Source organism: Plectropomus leopardus, chromosome 1 (assembly GCF_026936395.1).
Source record: "Plectropomus leopardus strain MGB_pleo_1.0 chromosome 1, ASM2693639v1, whole genome shotgun sequence".
Classification (NCBI taxonomy): domain Eukaryota; kingdom Metazoa; phylum Chordata; class Actinopteri; order Perciformes; family Serranidae; genus Plectropomus; species Plectropomus leopardus.
Genome location: NC_142176.1, coordinates 32,951,869 through 32,968,558, shown reverse-complemented (window position 1 = coordinate 32,968,558; position 16,690 = coordinate 32,951,869). Strand labels below are relative to the sequence as shown.

The following is a 16,690-nucleotide window of genomic DNA, read 5'->3' as shown; positions in this document are numbered from 1 at the left end:
TTGGAAAGACCTGTGCATTTTATAGCTTCTGCAGTTTAAACACAAATATACATTTTTTTATTTAATTCCCTTAAAAGCATTGGACATTCTTCAGACATGTAAAGCTTGTATGACTTGACCAGTTACCATCTAAGCAGAAATACCTGGTCAATAATGTAGCTTCCATCAACAGAAAAGCCTCACTGGAATGCAAAGCAAGGTGATAGAGATCAAGTGGTAATGTGTATCCAAGACATTTCAGGACCTGCCCAAACACACAGCAATTATAATATCTGAATGTGTAAAGTAGAAAACAGCAGATTCTTTCAGCGGCATTGTGTCCCTTCTATCTGATGTCCCTGCCCCCTCTGAATGATATTACATTTCACAAATCCTCTTGACAATGACACTTGATGGTTGCCAGGCGACGTGCCCTTGGGAGTGTATTTAGTAATGTGGGCGGTGATATTCATGGTGACATCACTTCCTGTGAAAAACAACACCGGCACATGTCCACTGACACTATGAATGCTTGAGAAATGTGCCAAGTCAGAGTGACACAATGGAAAAAAAATAACCAGCTGTGACACCCAGAAGAATTAAAAAAATACAAGCAGCTGAAAAGGACAAAACACAATGTTCTCCCTCTACCAAATAAAAGCTGGCTGGGATATGGGCCTAGCAGAATACCAGTGTCACATCACCAGGCAGCAGCTCAGCAGCTAACAGCATATAACAGGGCTAAAGCATCTCTCTGATCCCAATATGGGAAAACCTGAACTGTGAAACGAGACACTTGAGGGCTGTGAAATCATCAATTGTGCCAATACAGACAGAGCGCATTGATGGTGAGGTGGCTTCTTGGTGCTGCCATACACTGCATGTAACACTGCATGTAATCGTGGCGTTTACAAGGGCAGCGTGGCATCGTTAGATCTTAATATGATGGAAAGTATATATTCTACACACAAACTAACACACAAAGCGTAAGCCACATCTCAGTGATGGTTACAGCCTGTTCCATCCTGCTGTGGCTGCTGATACACAGGACCACCCAGGGGTTTACTGACACCAGCACTAACACACACTCTTCCGTAGACTGGATAGCCTTCCCACAAGCTGAAATATATTAACTCAAATGACAGAGAGGACTTTCACATTAACCTCTTACTGAGAAAAAGAGCCCTGAAAGCAGTCGATTCTACTCTTCAGGGTCAGTCAAGTCTCCCCGATGTGAAGAACTGGCTATAGAGCTTTTGCAAAGGCAGTTCAAATGACACAGAAACCATTAGTGGCTGACCTTGAATTATAACAGAAGGATGGCTTAGTGTTGTTATAGAAGTGTTTGAAGGCCAGAGGGCTAGCACCCCGACAAGCTCAAGAAAGAAAACTGAGAAACTGACAAAATAACTACACCGGTTTGCTTCACAAAATGTTCCCTATCGCAGAAAAATGCTGCCTACATGACAAACTGAAAATGAAATTGAACAAGCTTTAAGTCACTTTTATTTTGAGCACAGTTAACTCACTGAATGTGTCTCCTCTAATAATACTACCCTCTGGAAAAGTAGTACAAAACTTGTCCTAAATTGTGTTGATACGACAGAGCTTCTGGTCAACCAAATGAACATTTAGAAACATGGGACGCTCATGCTGTCTAACTGTCAGAGTCAAAACCAAAACTGTAGTGATGAATTTAAGAACAGTGTAGCCCCTGATCCTGGACCAACTGCAGCACATTTAGAGCCTCAAATGTTTTACAATATACTTTTACAAAAAAATATACATATGGCAAGTTAAGTGTAACCCAAATTTTCCCTTCACACAGTACCCAGTATGATCTGCCCTGCACAACAGTTTGGGCTATATTTGTCTCTGACTAGTCTTCTCAACAAGCTGGATATTTATGCCTTTAAAACTGGTACATCGAGGCACATTTATGCCAAAGCATTTGGCAGAGAGTTTTGCAACAACGGCCATGCACTTTTTTGTTGAATAAAAAGAATACAAAAAGATTAGAATTGTAACCATGCAAGTGTAAAAGAAAGCAATGTAGGAACAGTGTTAGAATAAAATATGGCATAGGGAGGTTAATTTAAAAAAATGCAAAGGTATGAAATATACAGTTAGCTGGATTATTGTCTCTCAGTATTTGTATAATCAGTCCTTATATCCATCCATGACAGTCTTGTGTGATAATTGCTTTGTTTTTCTGATTTGAGGAAGCAATGAAATGATTGCCCTTCTATAATTAAAACAGTAAATGACACAATGAGATTGGAGTGCTGACAGCACTTAGGTATGAGTGGGAAGCTGTGCTTAATTTGTTTAATCTTTTTGAAACCAGAAATGAAAAACATTTCATTTTGAAACCCATTTGTATGTTCATTTTATGTAAAATGATTTTAATTTATTCCTCAGTGAAACTGTCCCAATGCAGATGCAAATTAGTATTTTATTGTATTAATAATACCTCTGTTGTAATAGATACTACAATAAATATTTTCTCACTCCTCCTGATTTCTCTAGCCAATGAAAAGCCTATTTCCTCCAATTTCACAACTGCACACTCTTCTTCACTAGCTTGGTTGCCTGGGTCCAGACCTTTAAATCCCCCCAATCTACCAAGTTGAAGTTCACTGATGGAAACAGCAGTGTAACGAGTTTACAGTTCTGTCCTAATATCAGGCGACCACCTTGTTTCATGTTTGTAATTTTAGATGCTTTTCCACCTGGATGGTGCTGGCTGCCCTTAATGTTTGTTACTGACAGAGAGGAAAGTGATTTATTTGCAACCCCGCTGGGCTTTAAAGAGGCCATCCTCCAGACATAATCTTATATCTCTAATTAGACTACAGCTGCCCCTGATCTGACATTACGGAGTGATCCCCAATGCTAGGCTACCGCAATCTTTTTCCTGAGAGTGATAGGCTAGTTGCTGTTGGAGGCTTGCTTGGCTCCCATCCTTCCATTGTGCCAAATAACCTCCATCCCTTGTCCCCCCAGTGTTGTCCTGCCCTACTTGGCATGCCGCCACTGGGAGTGAATGTGTGAGGGTTTGATTTTAATAGAATCAAGATATGATAATGCTTTGCAGGCCAAGACTGCAATGTGGTGCTTCAGCATCTCAGAGAGACCTTCACTGCCTTCAAGTGTGTCTACCTGTGACTGTGTGTGACAGAGTATCCTTCAAAACAAAACAAAAAAAAAGGGTGGCGTGTGTGTGTGTGTGTGTGTGTGTGTGTCGGTTTCTCATCCTGAGGGGCTTACTGAGACAGTAGTGCTGGTCCTTCTCAGGAAATCCCCCTTCTTATGAATGAAAGGCTATAATCTCAGTGCCACACAGCACACAACTGGAAACACTAGTAACAGCACCATCAAGCCCCCTCTCAAAGACAAATACTGTATCAGCACAGTGCACATGGCCACACAGGGGATTTCTGCTGTATTCAGCAAACATTTTAAAAAATGGGTAATACTCACACACACACACACTCACAAGAACATGTACATCTGCATGACTTTCAACTCGAAGACAGGCAAAACAGGCCCACAAACATGTTTATATCACACACAAGCACACATGTGAGCATGCACACATACGCACCCTGCAAGGGATTAACGAGGAAAACACTCAATTAAAAAAACAGCTTTAGCTCATCCTAATGAAAAAGTGAGGGAAAAGAGATTAGATGGCTAGCAGGCAAGCCCTGAAATATGAACAGCTATACACTGCTGCATATACGCTAGACTTAAACCTCCATTTTCTATCATGTAATTGATCTCACGAGCACCATTTTGTTTGATATTTTCCTGCTAGCCTGCTCCTTTGTAGTATCAGCATATTTAGAACACGCCTGCTCACAGGAAACACTGGATGCACGGCGGTAAAGCATGCTGCAAGAACCAAAATTATATTAGGGGGAAAAAAAATGTAAAGGGGGAGGGGGGAGGGAGGAACAAAAAAGGGAATGAGCGGCACAGTGCTTTCATCTGATGATTATATGAGCTTATTTTTTCAGCAGGTAGGCTGCCTAGAAAAGCAAATTCCAACGAACAGAGCGCTGCGATCAGTCAAGCCTGGCCTTTTAAATAACCCCTGCCTTACCTAATAGTAGATTTTGTTGATAAATATTTTAGGACACCATATGTGTATATAGAGCAGGTTTCAGATCAAACCTAAGAATCTACCTGTGTCTTTTCTCCACTTGTTAAAAGATAAACATTGAAATTCTGAAATACAACAATTAACAGAAACATCTCTGCTCAAAACTGATTTCTCCTCAGAGTATATGCATTAGATTTCCCCATGTAAAAGTAGGCATGTAGGCCCTGTGGTCATCCTCCCAAATGACTGAGATGACCTTTGTAATATTCATTTACTACCAAAAACACATGCTTAACATAATGTGTTTTAGTCTCCCTTTCAATGAAAAGAGGCCATTAAATTTAAAATGGGACGGCCAAATAAAATAAACTAAACTCTTAATTTTTAAAACGGAATAGAACGGAGACACCATTAAAAGGGCTTGATGCAAAATTAAGAGCGCATGACCTGTCTGGACACGGTTCTAAACACGGAGGTGGCTGAGCCAGCGACTAGCAGCTAAGGGTGTAACTCCTTAAACGGCGATTAACAGCAGCAACAATTCTGACAGAGCTAACCGTGTTAAACAGTGGGGACCTGGAGGATGGGCACTATGCTTCTGCAACAACAATATCCCGATATAATTAATAACTACTGTATGACCACAGTGCTAAGCAGCAGGAATGAGGTAGTCAGTGGAACAAGAGCATGCACTTGCATGCTCTCAGGTCTGGACAGGCGTACCAAAACAACCTTAAGATACAAACACCATACAATACACACAAAGGTGGTGTGACTTCACTCTCAGCTCAGAACACCATTGATCCAGTACATCTATTTGTAGAAAAAAGTGGTTTGCTGCTATATATATATATATATATATAATGCTCTAAAAGTTGCAAACAAAACCTTTGATGTTATTAGTAGCACCTTTCTTCCTACGGCCTATGGTTAAGCATCAATTTCATACAGCTAATTGACTTTTTTAAGCATAGAGGGACAAACGTTGCAAATGAGTGAATAACAAGTTGCAAAAGAGATAGCCACGTCATTTTTTTAACAGGTGAAGCTGAGCGATTCCCCAGGGTTGTTTCCCCTACAGGCAGCAATGCACAGGAGCTTCCATATTGATATGTTTTGATTTGTCTGAAGGCTTTAGGATCTTACAGCTTATGTTTAAGCTTTGATAAAGGTTCGGCACAGATTAAAGTCAACTTAATGATGAAGAATGTTTTCAACGAAAAAATCATATTTAAAGCCATTTCTGCAATTCCACAGTGGCCCATTTTAATGTACCACATTTATTAAGACATCAGTTGGGACTTAAGTAATGGAAATTTTTTCATGTGGCTGTGTTTTCCTCAAACACCCCCAGATCAGGAGCCCTACTTGATATTTAAAGCTCTTTAATAGCCAAGAAAAAGATCACTGATAAATACATAACATCTTTTCGTGGATATGTGTCATGTTGCTAGTCCACCTGCCACAGCGGCTGGTGCATCCACATTTTAATCAGCTGCTTTCATTTATGTTTCTCATCACTTCCCAGATAGATTTTCCATATGATGATATGACCCCTAACTTGCTTTCCAAGTGGCTGGTGGAGTAAACTAGCAAAGTAATCCAGAAGGCACTTACTAGCATCTAAATAGAATTGATGTTTCTAGTGGAAATCAAGACATGGTGGTCTCAGAGAAACACACCCTTAAGTACACAAACAATTAGGCTAATAGCCTTATCTCAAGCCCCATTCCCTGCTTAAAGAAGAGTACAATACAATGCAGGAGTGACCAAACACTGAACACCAACTACACACATAACCTGAATCCCTCTGAACACATGCCTGCATACACCCTCAACAAAGCAGAGGCTGAAATAATGACTTTAGCGGAAGGTTAGTACCTCTGCAGCCGAGATGCATTAATATTTTATGGGGAGATCCTGGGTGGTGCATGCATATGATCAGGACTCTCCTTCGGTGAGAATCTCTCCTGTCTCCATCACTCCACATTAGCAATAGAACAACTATTCCTAACTGCAGCTGTATTGACAAACATCCTGACAACATCTATGCAGACATGCAAACACGCCAGTTCTCACTGGATTTCCTGGTTCAAGCTAAATACGGTCAGGTACAAGTCAACAAGTCTGCACGCTGCCATAACTCCACCACTGACTTTGCCAGCTTTGTCCCAACCCCCAGACATCAGAACTAGTTTTTGAAAAGGCCTTGACAAGTATAGAAAATCGTGAATGTGAAGTTCAAAGTAGAGTTAAAACATAAAATGTGACAGAACACTCACTCAGCCTCAATGCAAATACACTAAAATCCTTTTGGGCCATTATGCTCAAAAACACAATCTTCTCATCATCTTTACAAATTCAAAAAAGCATGTTCCCTTTAGACTTTAGTCAGCCACCGTAACACCGCTGCCTGTGACACCTATTACTACTAAGTCGGTCTTATATTACAGCTTGTTTGTTCCACTAGGTTAGCAAGCTTCCTCCTGTCTGTCTTGTGTCCACATGCGGTCACTACTAGAGTAACAATGTATGGTGTGCATGTCCCAAAGGTGTCTAGTGGGCCCAATTTCATGAGTTGACAGGAGTTATAAGTCATCTACTTTTTTACGCATTTACTGTGTTTTTATTTTAAAAAATGATATATTCTAATGATGTTATAAATGGCAACTCTTTATTTGTTTTATCAAAGTTTTTTTTTCTTCCATAGCTGCATGAAGAAGTCCAAAAGGAAGTGCTGAAAAAGAGGGAGTGTAATCAGGTCATCTGGTGTTTAGACCAATACGGTAGTATTTATGTTTTAGTTCTCATGTTTACATTGCAGTGCCATGAGCTGTGAATGATCATGCTCCGGCTTCTCATGATTCAAGGTCTAGACTTGGCTTGCTTCAGTAAAACTGGACTGACTGGATTTGTTGCTGTCCTTTCAAGCAACAAAATACAGGAAGATTTATTATTTTTATTTTTTTTATTTCTAATGAAAGGGACATTCCACTCCTGTTAAGTATATTTCAAGAGTCAAATAGTCAATATTAAGGCCTCGAGCTTCTGAATCTCCAAGACTCAAAACGTCTTGTTTTGTCTTTATTGTGCAGTTTCTAATTATTAGTCAAAGGTAAAAGCTCTACTAGCATGAGCATTTTCCTAGCTATGAATCTTCACACCTCAGATGAAATGTTCACACACTCCCACAAGCCTCTTCTCATATACAGACAGAGTTATACGTTACTGCAACATTTGCACAGAGGCCTTGTACATCTTACGTCTTTTCTCAATTAAAACAAAGGGAGAGGGACACAGAGTAAGTGCTACACTGTAAATGATCACGAGGGCCAAATTCTAAAGGACTGTGAAAAGATTCTGCATCACACACCGTTTAACCATTTAAGATTAAGTCACAGCATCACAGTATCAGATTTCATTAAGCAAGACAAACAACATGGTGATATTCAGATTTGTCCCAATTCTTTTTGTCAAAATCCAGCATATCCAAGACAACTGTCACATTTCTGTCAGGTCACCATTAACATTATCTTGTCTGAGCCTCAGCTCATTTTTCAGAAGACTGATGCAGACTACTTATGATCTTGAAATATTAGTAGCTATGGCAAAATTCAAGGTAATTGATCTTTTAAAGCTCTGTAAAGTGGTCCTGACAAATTTCACTACATGCAAGACTTAATCTAAATTCACATGATTTCTAGGGGGAGTGTAACTGTGGACATGTAAAACATCAATGCACTGAAAGCACACCATAAATAACACAATTTACTAAAAGCTCAATGCGTCCAAATTTGACTATTCTTGAAAGCAGTTAATAAAATGCAGCATAGTAGCATTAATACCAACCCCACAGACAGAAAGAATTTGTCTATGTTGAGAAACGTAACTAAAATTTCTTTAGAAACTAAACAAATACAGTAACAAAGCTATCAGACAAGTATAAAAAGTCATTGTGTGTATCAAAGTTTCTGTAACACTGTGCAAGTTTGTCATCTGACCAGAGTGAATAAATTTGACATTTCAAAATGGCTGGAATGCGTGATGAAATAAATGCTATAAAAGGCTGATTGAGACAATATTAGGCTCCATAAGCAGGCTATGTAACATGCACCCTAATCCGTTGCTTTTTTTCCCCTGCATGTAGGCCAAGTATGGTTACAGTGAATAAAAATGGGTTACACAGCTCATTACCTTGTGACAACAAGGATCTTTATCAGTAACACATTTGGATAACAGAATGCAGACCACTTGTCAGTTGCCCTTTAAGACTAACAAGTCTTGGATTGCATTTGATTAAATGGTGATGGTTTCATCAGCTGTGTCTCCTCGACTGCAGGATGGTTTAGACTGGGAAAGGATCTGGGTTTGCACTTACTAACCAAGGTAGATTTACCCTTTTTGATCTCAAAAGTGTTTTGTCTCAAATTAAATTATATGATCAAACTGAGCTTTGATTCAATGATCAAAACAGAGCATGTTCAATGATGCCACCAGATTAACAATCTTTAAAGGGACAGTCCTTGTAGTGTTATTTGTTATTCTAGATAGTTTTGGTGTGAGATGCCGAGCATTGGAAATATCGGCTGTAGAGATTTCTGCCTTCTCCTTGGAACAGGACTAGATAGCACTCGGCTTGTGGTGCTGAAAGCGGCAAAAAAACCAAACAACAAATAGCTGAGAACTCAACAGACATGTCTCTTTTCAGAAATTATGATGTCGTTATTCAAGATAATACACAAACCTCGTTGTGAGCACAGTTTCATGTAGGAACTAATTTTTTTCTACAGAACGACACCACCAACCATATCACTCGGCAGAAGGAAGGGTGCATCTACTGCCTCTTAACCTAACACCACTGAGCTCGCTAACGTTACAGCTCAGCCAAGTAGGATACCATGAAGGTTTATGTCTTGAGCTATTACAATCACTAGTAGATGCACTCTTCCTTCTGCATGGTGATTCGGTTGGCTGTGTAGTTCAAAAGAAAATAGTTGCAACGTGAAACTGCTCACAAGATCTGTGGATTAACTTGAGTAACTGGGTTATGATTTATGGAAAGAGACACTGTTGTTCAGTTTTTCCAAAAACATTTTTTGGCATTTTGAGCAACACAAGCCAAGTGCCATCTATTTCTATTATATTCAAGAGAAGGCAGACATCTCCACAGCTAACATCTCCAACACTTGGCAACTCACACTAAAACAATCTTGGCTGATAAACAGCAATAAAGGTAAATAGAAAAAGGCACAAGTTACTGTCAGCATCACCAGGAATGTACATCCAACTAAAGCTCCGAGGCTAGTGGGACTGTATCACTATGACTGATTCCTCCATCATCTCACTATGTTCCCAAACATCAGCACTGCCACAACTTTCTCATTATCAAAAACACACACACACACACACACACACACACCAAGTAAAATCCATTATCTGCAACAGCTTTTCTCCCTCCGCCTAGCTCATCTAATTATTAATCAACACAGCTGCCAGCCAGATATTATTGTTGACCATTGTCAGTCACTCTCACGCTAAGTCTTAAAAAAAAAAAAACAAAAAAAAAAAAACCCCACACGCCTTCTCAATCATGGTTAAAACTAAACAACAGCAGCACACAATCTGACATTACTGAATCTAAACATTCCCTCTTTTCCCTTCAACCCCCTGCCTCGGCCCTCACATCTGCACCAACTGATATTTCAATAGCTTGTGTTGGGTGTGGCTTATAGCTCCACACTGCTTATAGCAGTTAAACAGGGGGATGGGGAAGCGTACACGGTATCTATACATCAGCACTACTTGCATGAATATACTCGGCAGCACTGTCTCACATGTAAATGCAGCCTTTGTTTGCTCCTCCCATGTCTATGCTGATGACTGAGCCTGGTTTATTGTTATGGCGTGCTGTAAATTCTGTTGAACTTTGAGCTTCCATCTTGGCAATCACAGGCAGAAAATGTACGCTAGTAAAACAATGTACCAGCAAAATCCAGCAGTACACAAGCAAGCTAAAATCAGTTAAACAGGCAACATGCATTGCTTAATATGAGCATAATCCTAACAATATTATTATAATTCCCAAGTAATAGAGCTTAGGTTCTCAGCTCAAATACAACAGACTCCTACATGGACTCGAGATAGAGCAGGAAACAGTATAATTCAGATTTTATCTTAAGGGGCAGTCACAGATCATGTGAAGTGAGATGACCAAAAGATTAAGCAACTTGTCAGATATGAATGAACAGCAGCAAATTTGGCATCTTACAATAAACATGTAAAACAACAATGTCACACCATCTTACATCAAAAAAATCTCAACTGTCCCCTTCGGTTCAAGAGATCAGGTTTAGTTTTATTGTTAGTCTTTTTCCTCTAAAACTGAGCAAGTGAGAGCATTGGTGTTAATACACATCTGCATATCTGGCTCTGCCAGTACTTTGTAGCATTTATCACTGTTATCACTGTGCCCTAGGTAAGGCATATTAACTAGAAAATGGATAAGGTGAAGAGGATCTGATGTCCTTATAGAAAGTCTGCAGGGAAAACGCACCTTTTTCAGAACTGAAAAGTACTAGTGAAATTATGTTCAGTGTTCAGTGTTTTGCTGCTTTTCCCTCCATTCACAAGAATATGAATATCACTTTAAATTGAACACCTGAATTCTGTGGGCATTTGTTCATTCTATTATGATCTGTCATTGACAAACTATTGAATAAAAAATGAATAAAATTATTATCAATACATTGATTATGAAAATAATTATTTATCGCAGCTCTACGTCTGGGTTGAAAATGCATAAATCTCCTTAAGTATGGTAGCACAGTGACAGGGTGTTTACCCACTGCAGTGGCATTTCCACTTGTTCATTTGGGCTCATTAAATGCTGCAGCGGTTTAGGCTGGGCTCGTGTTAAAAGAAATTCTGCATTGCTTTGGGTAGGGTAGGACCTGATCAAAGCTGTACTTACGGGATTATATTAACAAATGACGGTGCATTTATTACGTTATTAACGGCTGGGACTACATACCCGATCTTGGCCTTCTGCTTGGGCTTGGAGGAGGGTATAATACAGGCCTTCCTGCAGGCCTTCTCCTTAGGCCGTGCCTTGCCGCTTCCTTTGTGCTCCCGCTTACGGTGCTTGTACTGCGAGGAAGAGCTGGGGAAGCTCTCAGGGCTCATAACTCTGGGTATGTTCTTCTCCCCTCGCTGCCGGGCCTTTGCAATAGCCTCTGATATTATCCTATTGGCCTTCTCCTGCTTGTCCTGTGAAGTTGACTCCATCTGATGATGTGTCCTCCGTTGCGTCCTCTTCTCCGATGAGGAGCTGGATGAGGATGAAGACGATGAGGAGGAGGAGGAGGATGATGAGCTGCTCTTTATTGGGGGACTGAGGACCCGTACCTGGCTGCCGGGACCATTAGCGTTCTTTCGAGGCTGTGGACAGAGAGAGAAAAAAAAAGATTTTTAGAATTATGGTTCTCTTTGACGAAAACATTACAGACCTGATGTCTTCTAATGTACTTAACACAAACCCAATGTCATATCTTGCTATTCATCCTATAAAAAGACAAAGTGACACAAATATCTATCAAGTTGACACCTGACCTTTGAAGCAGAGTACAGTGACTACAGTTAATGTTGTACAAATACAAGTTTTAGCAGATTCACTCACTAAAAACAGGGCAAACAACACAAAATTGCCAGACTGAACTCGGTTTATTTAAGCAAATTATAGATTCTGCAGCCAATCAGGGGCTACTTGTACAGGTACATTGTGTTCAAACACCTAATAATTATGCATTTCTCCATACATACAGGTACCACATAAGCCAAGTGAAGGCAATTATATTTATAAAGCCCACATTACAAATCTGCCCCAAGGAGCTTTAAGCTCTAAGCTATTTTCTAGCCGGATTTGTCCTTCTCTGTATAACAAGATCAGCATAAAGTAAACATGTCGACATGTTTTATAACATACAGCAGGGAATGATACTAGAATTTAAAGCCCGAAATAACAAGGTTGTTATTTACGGCTGATGTGACGTATAAGGCCATGGCTAATAGATGATTTATACAAGCAAACCTTTAGAGAAAATGGTGCCAGCACATTGAGATGCCATTTCACTGAACAATAAACAGAGGGTGAGTGTGATGATCAAGGGCTTTGAGAAAAAAATACTGCATACCACTGCAACCCCTTTATGAAATTACAATAACGCTGTGATGTGACCACGGCAATTATCATTCATTCAGAAAAACACAACCTTCTGGAGGCTGTGCGAACCTCTCAGACAGCACTGCTTGTTGCTGTCCCCATCTTAGATGCTGGGGGTTGGACCCGTCTCGCTCGACACTTCAGCTATCAGCCTCCTGTGCAATTTCACCAGCACCCCTCCAGCATGAGAAAGGCCCCTGTTCCCCACGAGAATTATTTTAGATCAGGTGGAGGAGACTCTGAAACTCTAAAACCATGTGCCATGAAAACTCTCCGAGCCCATACGAGTGGAATTCTTTCAGATGGAGCAAGCCCTTCAAAGGTAGGGTAAACACTGGCTCCATGTAGCAGGTTACAGTGAGCCGTTCAGACATAAATTATCCAGTCTGGCTGATACATGATAATACGTGAATAATAGATGGTGTGACTGTGGTTATGCCAACACAATCACCTTGTGGTGGGCCTTGAGCCCAGCGGAGTGGGAACCCATAAATGGATGACCTAATCTAAAAATGTGTTGCATTTGCCTACATGGCCCAGGCGCGGCCGGTTGCTTTTTTTTCCACACTGCTAGCTAAATAAAGAGAATTAACTTGAACCTCGCCAACAAAGTGGGGGGAGGGAGTTGAATAACTCCCGATTCATTTGGAAGGAAGGCTGAAAAGCACACACACACACAAGAGCTGCATTATGATTTTCACGTGTGCAACGCTGCTGAGGCTATTAGGAAGAAATTTACTGGATCATGCTGGAATGTTCTCATTCAAGTTAATGGTAAAAAAAAAAGAGGGGGGAGGGGTTGAAAGTAATGCTTTAGAGCGGAAGAACATGAGGGCACATGAAAGAAGCAGCAAGAGGAAGAAAAAAAAAATGAAAACAGGCTCCTATCAGAGAGACGGAAAGAGAGTGAGTGAGGCAGAGAAAATATAAAATGCACCAAAACTGGGAGCACTGCAGCTGTGTAATACATCTATAAATAACCGAAATTACAGCCTGCCAGCACTGCAGTGATTTCAATCTCTCTAGCAGCACGTAGTCCCATGAAAACGGTGGGGACCATTACAGCCCGTGAAAAGGTAGAGTAAGCTCCATTTGGGCCGGCACGCTTTCCCTCGCTCTCACCGCCTCATTTCCACATGTAGTGAGCTCTCTGGTGACTGACAGGTTCAACTCATGGAGGACACACACACTCACACACACACACATCACACACTGTGCATAATCTACAGCGCAGGGCAGCCTGGAGAGAGGGTGGGAAAGAGATGTATGGTAGAGCAGACAGTGGGGGTGGGGAAAGGAAAACACTGTAAATCTACTGTGCCTTGATAAGGTCTAGCACAGCAAAGCAAATGAGTATGGAGGGGAGGAAAATAAAGCAGCAATGAGTTCAAGATGGCGGCAGTGCAGCATGAGCCAGTAGCAGAGGAGGTTGTTCAGTTCCTGCCGGGCCCCTCCTCCTCCTCCCCCTCGTCCCTCCTCCCTCCCAGCTCTCAGAGCAGCTCACTTACCCTTCCTCTTGGCCTCTTCACTGTAGACATGGTGCTTTTTTTTCTTCCTCTTTCCTCCCCCTCTCCAACCGGCTAACAAAAGCCTTGCCCTTTCGCCGGGTTTTTCTCTCTCCCTCTCCCTCTCCACTGCTCGCTCACGCTTTCTCCTCCAAACAAACTCACTCTTTCCTTTTCCAACAGTCGTTTTCTCTCACTCTTCCTTCAGCCTTGCGTCCCCCCCTCCCCTCCCTCACTCCTTGTTTTTGCCTCCCCTCCTCCTCCCCGGTCAGCGCTTCTCCTCAGGCAGTTGCGAGAGCGCCGGAGCCGTTCGTCTCCTCCTCCCCCAGCGGGTAGGGCTCAAGAGGAGCGCATGGGAGCTCTCTCTCTCTCTCTCTCTCCCTCACCCTCGTTTGTCTCTTCACAGGGTGATGAGGGAGCAGCGCTGTGGGCGGTAGAGGAGGTGCGTGGCAGTCCAGGAAGCTCTCATTCTGCTGCTGCGTGCTGCTCCGCTGTCGTCCGGCTTCACCCAAGTCTCCCTCACTCTCTCACCGTGCGTGTGTGTCAGAGTTGCCTTCCCCCGGCTCCTCTCTCCTCCCCTCTCATTGATTCCTCTTTCCGCCTGCCTTTCGCGTGCGCCTCTCAGAGCCTTCTCCCTCTTATTTCTCCTTATTTCTTGCTCTTTCCGCTTTTCTTTTTGCGCCTCTCCTCGTGCTCCTCACCAGCCAGGATAAGGTAGGTTACTCCTTTTATTACACAACAAAAAGCCTTTTTGTGTTAGCTTGCTTGCTTGTTTGGCCGGTTGTTTTTTCCTCCTTTTTTTTTTTTTTTTTTAGCCCCACTTGTCTTTTTCCTCGTTCTCCCTCGTTGCCCTCCCCTCTCCCTGGCTGGGGCGTGTATGGCGAGCTCGAGACTCTGGCAGGCAGAGCGGCGGAAAATGAAAGCACAAAGCAGCAAAATGCATCAGCATGAATATTAGAGATGTCGTTAAAACCCAGACTCGTTTTTCCCTCTCTCTCTCGCTCACTCACTCTCTCTCTCTTTGTAAGGAAGTAGGCCAGCAGATGGTGCTAGCAGTTATTACATTAACTTTCACAACTTAACCCCCGAAGTACTGGATTTCGCCCACACCACAGATTGTCAACAGCGTAGCTTTTTTAGTCCCCATGTAGGTTACTGCCAATGACATGCCGATTTATTTATGGAACAGCATCATACAGGAAGTCTGGAAGAACAAACAGATAAAACACCTAAAGGCTAAAAATACACACAGCACAAAAAAAAAAGTTGCAACCATTAAGAAATGAACACTGGATACAGCAGACTTTCATAGAAACACCCAGCCTACTCTGCAGAGTCTCCAGTACTGAGTTCATGCACTTGAGAGGTCAAGGCCTGGTCACTCGGCTATGACTCTTGGAAAAAAAAAAAAAAATTCCAAGAGGGGAAACTGGGATGTGTCCAAGACATGCAGCTCTTCCTGTGCGCCAGAACAGATCTAGGAGGAGCGAGCCGGCCTTTCAGTGGACTCCTGACAGCATGATGCAGGGGCCATGTGCACCGGCTGGCACATGTTATCGGGAATCGTGCAGAGACACACGGCTGGCCTGAAGCCAGGTACAGTGCACAGCACTACTGGGTCAGGCCTGACTTACTGACAGTTACCCCATCAGCTGTTAAATCTTTATTTACAGTAGAAAATCAGCCAAACAGGCTTGTTTCCTAGCCAACACCCTGTTCACTGTTCATGCAGCTGCACTCATTGGTATGTGAGCTGCCCAGTGCTACCAGGACTAACATCCACATACTTGGGGCAAGAAAGGGGTATGCTTTTGACACAACATGTTTGAAAATCCATATGTCAATACATTATCTTCTGACATGTTAAAGCTACTACAAGCTAAAGACTTAAAGAGATTGGTAAATACAACACACACAATAAGACATCACCTAGGATATTTCACAATTGATTAAAAATATAAACCTAACAGGCATACAGGATCTCCAAGCATCACCGTGTGCTTCTCTGAGTCTGACATCCAGGCAGGGAACACAATGTGACTTTTGGGGCTTTTGGTTCACACATATTTTTGTATTATTTCTGATATTGTTCCATTTGGATCCCTCCAAACTCAGAACAAACCACACCACTCGTGAGTTTATTTAGCATGGTGTGAAATATGTGGGTGAGCATGTGTATGCTACAACACAATATGGCTTTACATTACATGTCGGACTGATAACCTAAATAAAGCTATGCAACTGACCAACTGGAATGGTGTGGACAGCCTTTTTCTAAATGTGTATGTGTCAGTGAATGTGTGTGTAAGGAGAGAAGGGCGACATTATAAGATCAGTGAGATGACCAGGTATGACTGTGGCATTAGAAGTCTCATCACTGTGTGTGGGTTCTGCAGTTTTACATTTTATAGCTTTTTATTGCCTACAGAGACAAAGATGACTGCTGTGTGTGTGTGTGTGTGTGTGTGTGTGTGTGTGTGTGTGTGTATAACAATGACTGTCCTTTTTAAGAGTGTGTGCAGCAGCAGCAGCAGGCCTCAGATCCACCTGCCATGCCAGGCCTTGGAGTTTGGACTTTAAAGCAGACCACACGCTTGCTGGGAGCTGAGCAACAGTGTCCTCTCCAAGCAAAACAAATCCACTGTCAGATAATGCCCACAAGGGTAAAACACATGGGGGTGAGCTTTGACTAAAAACACATGGGTAATGGGTATTCAAACCCCTAAAAGCACAAATAAACAAAAAAATATTCTCTACTAAACTGACACAGGCACAATGACAATAAAACTTTAAACCTGCATTACTGCATATGCCTTAGGTGTTTGTAATTATGCAACCTTTTGCACTTGTAACAATGCAGAATTGCCTTTCTGCTATAAA

General features: G+C 41.9%; 1 protein-coding gene across 10 annotated transcripts in view; it reads right to left on the bottom strand.

Annotated features, from left to right (window-relative positions):
• Positions 1–16,690, bottom strand: part of chd9 (chromodomain helicase DNA binding protein 9) — an 81,124-nt gene that overhangs the window by 42,108 nt on the left and 22,326 nt on the right. For 9 of the 10 annotated variants that reach the window (XM_042481379.2, XM_042481442.2, XM_042481636.2 and 6 more), the window contains one exon: positions 11,118–11,524. In XM_042481379.2, coding sequence (XP_042337313.1) covers positions 11,118–11,524 — 407 coding nt within the window. Of the gene's footprint in view, positions 1–11,117; positions 11,525–13,813; positions 14,041–16,690 lie in introns of those variants that run through there. The other variant, XM_042481753.2, reaches the window with a different exon arrangement.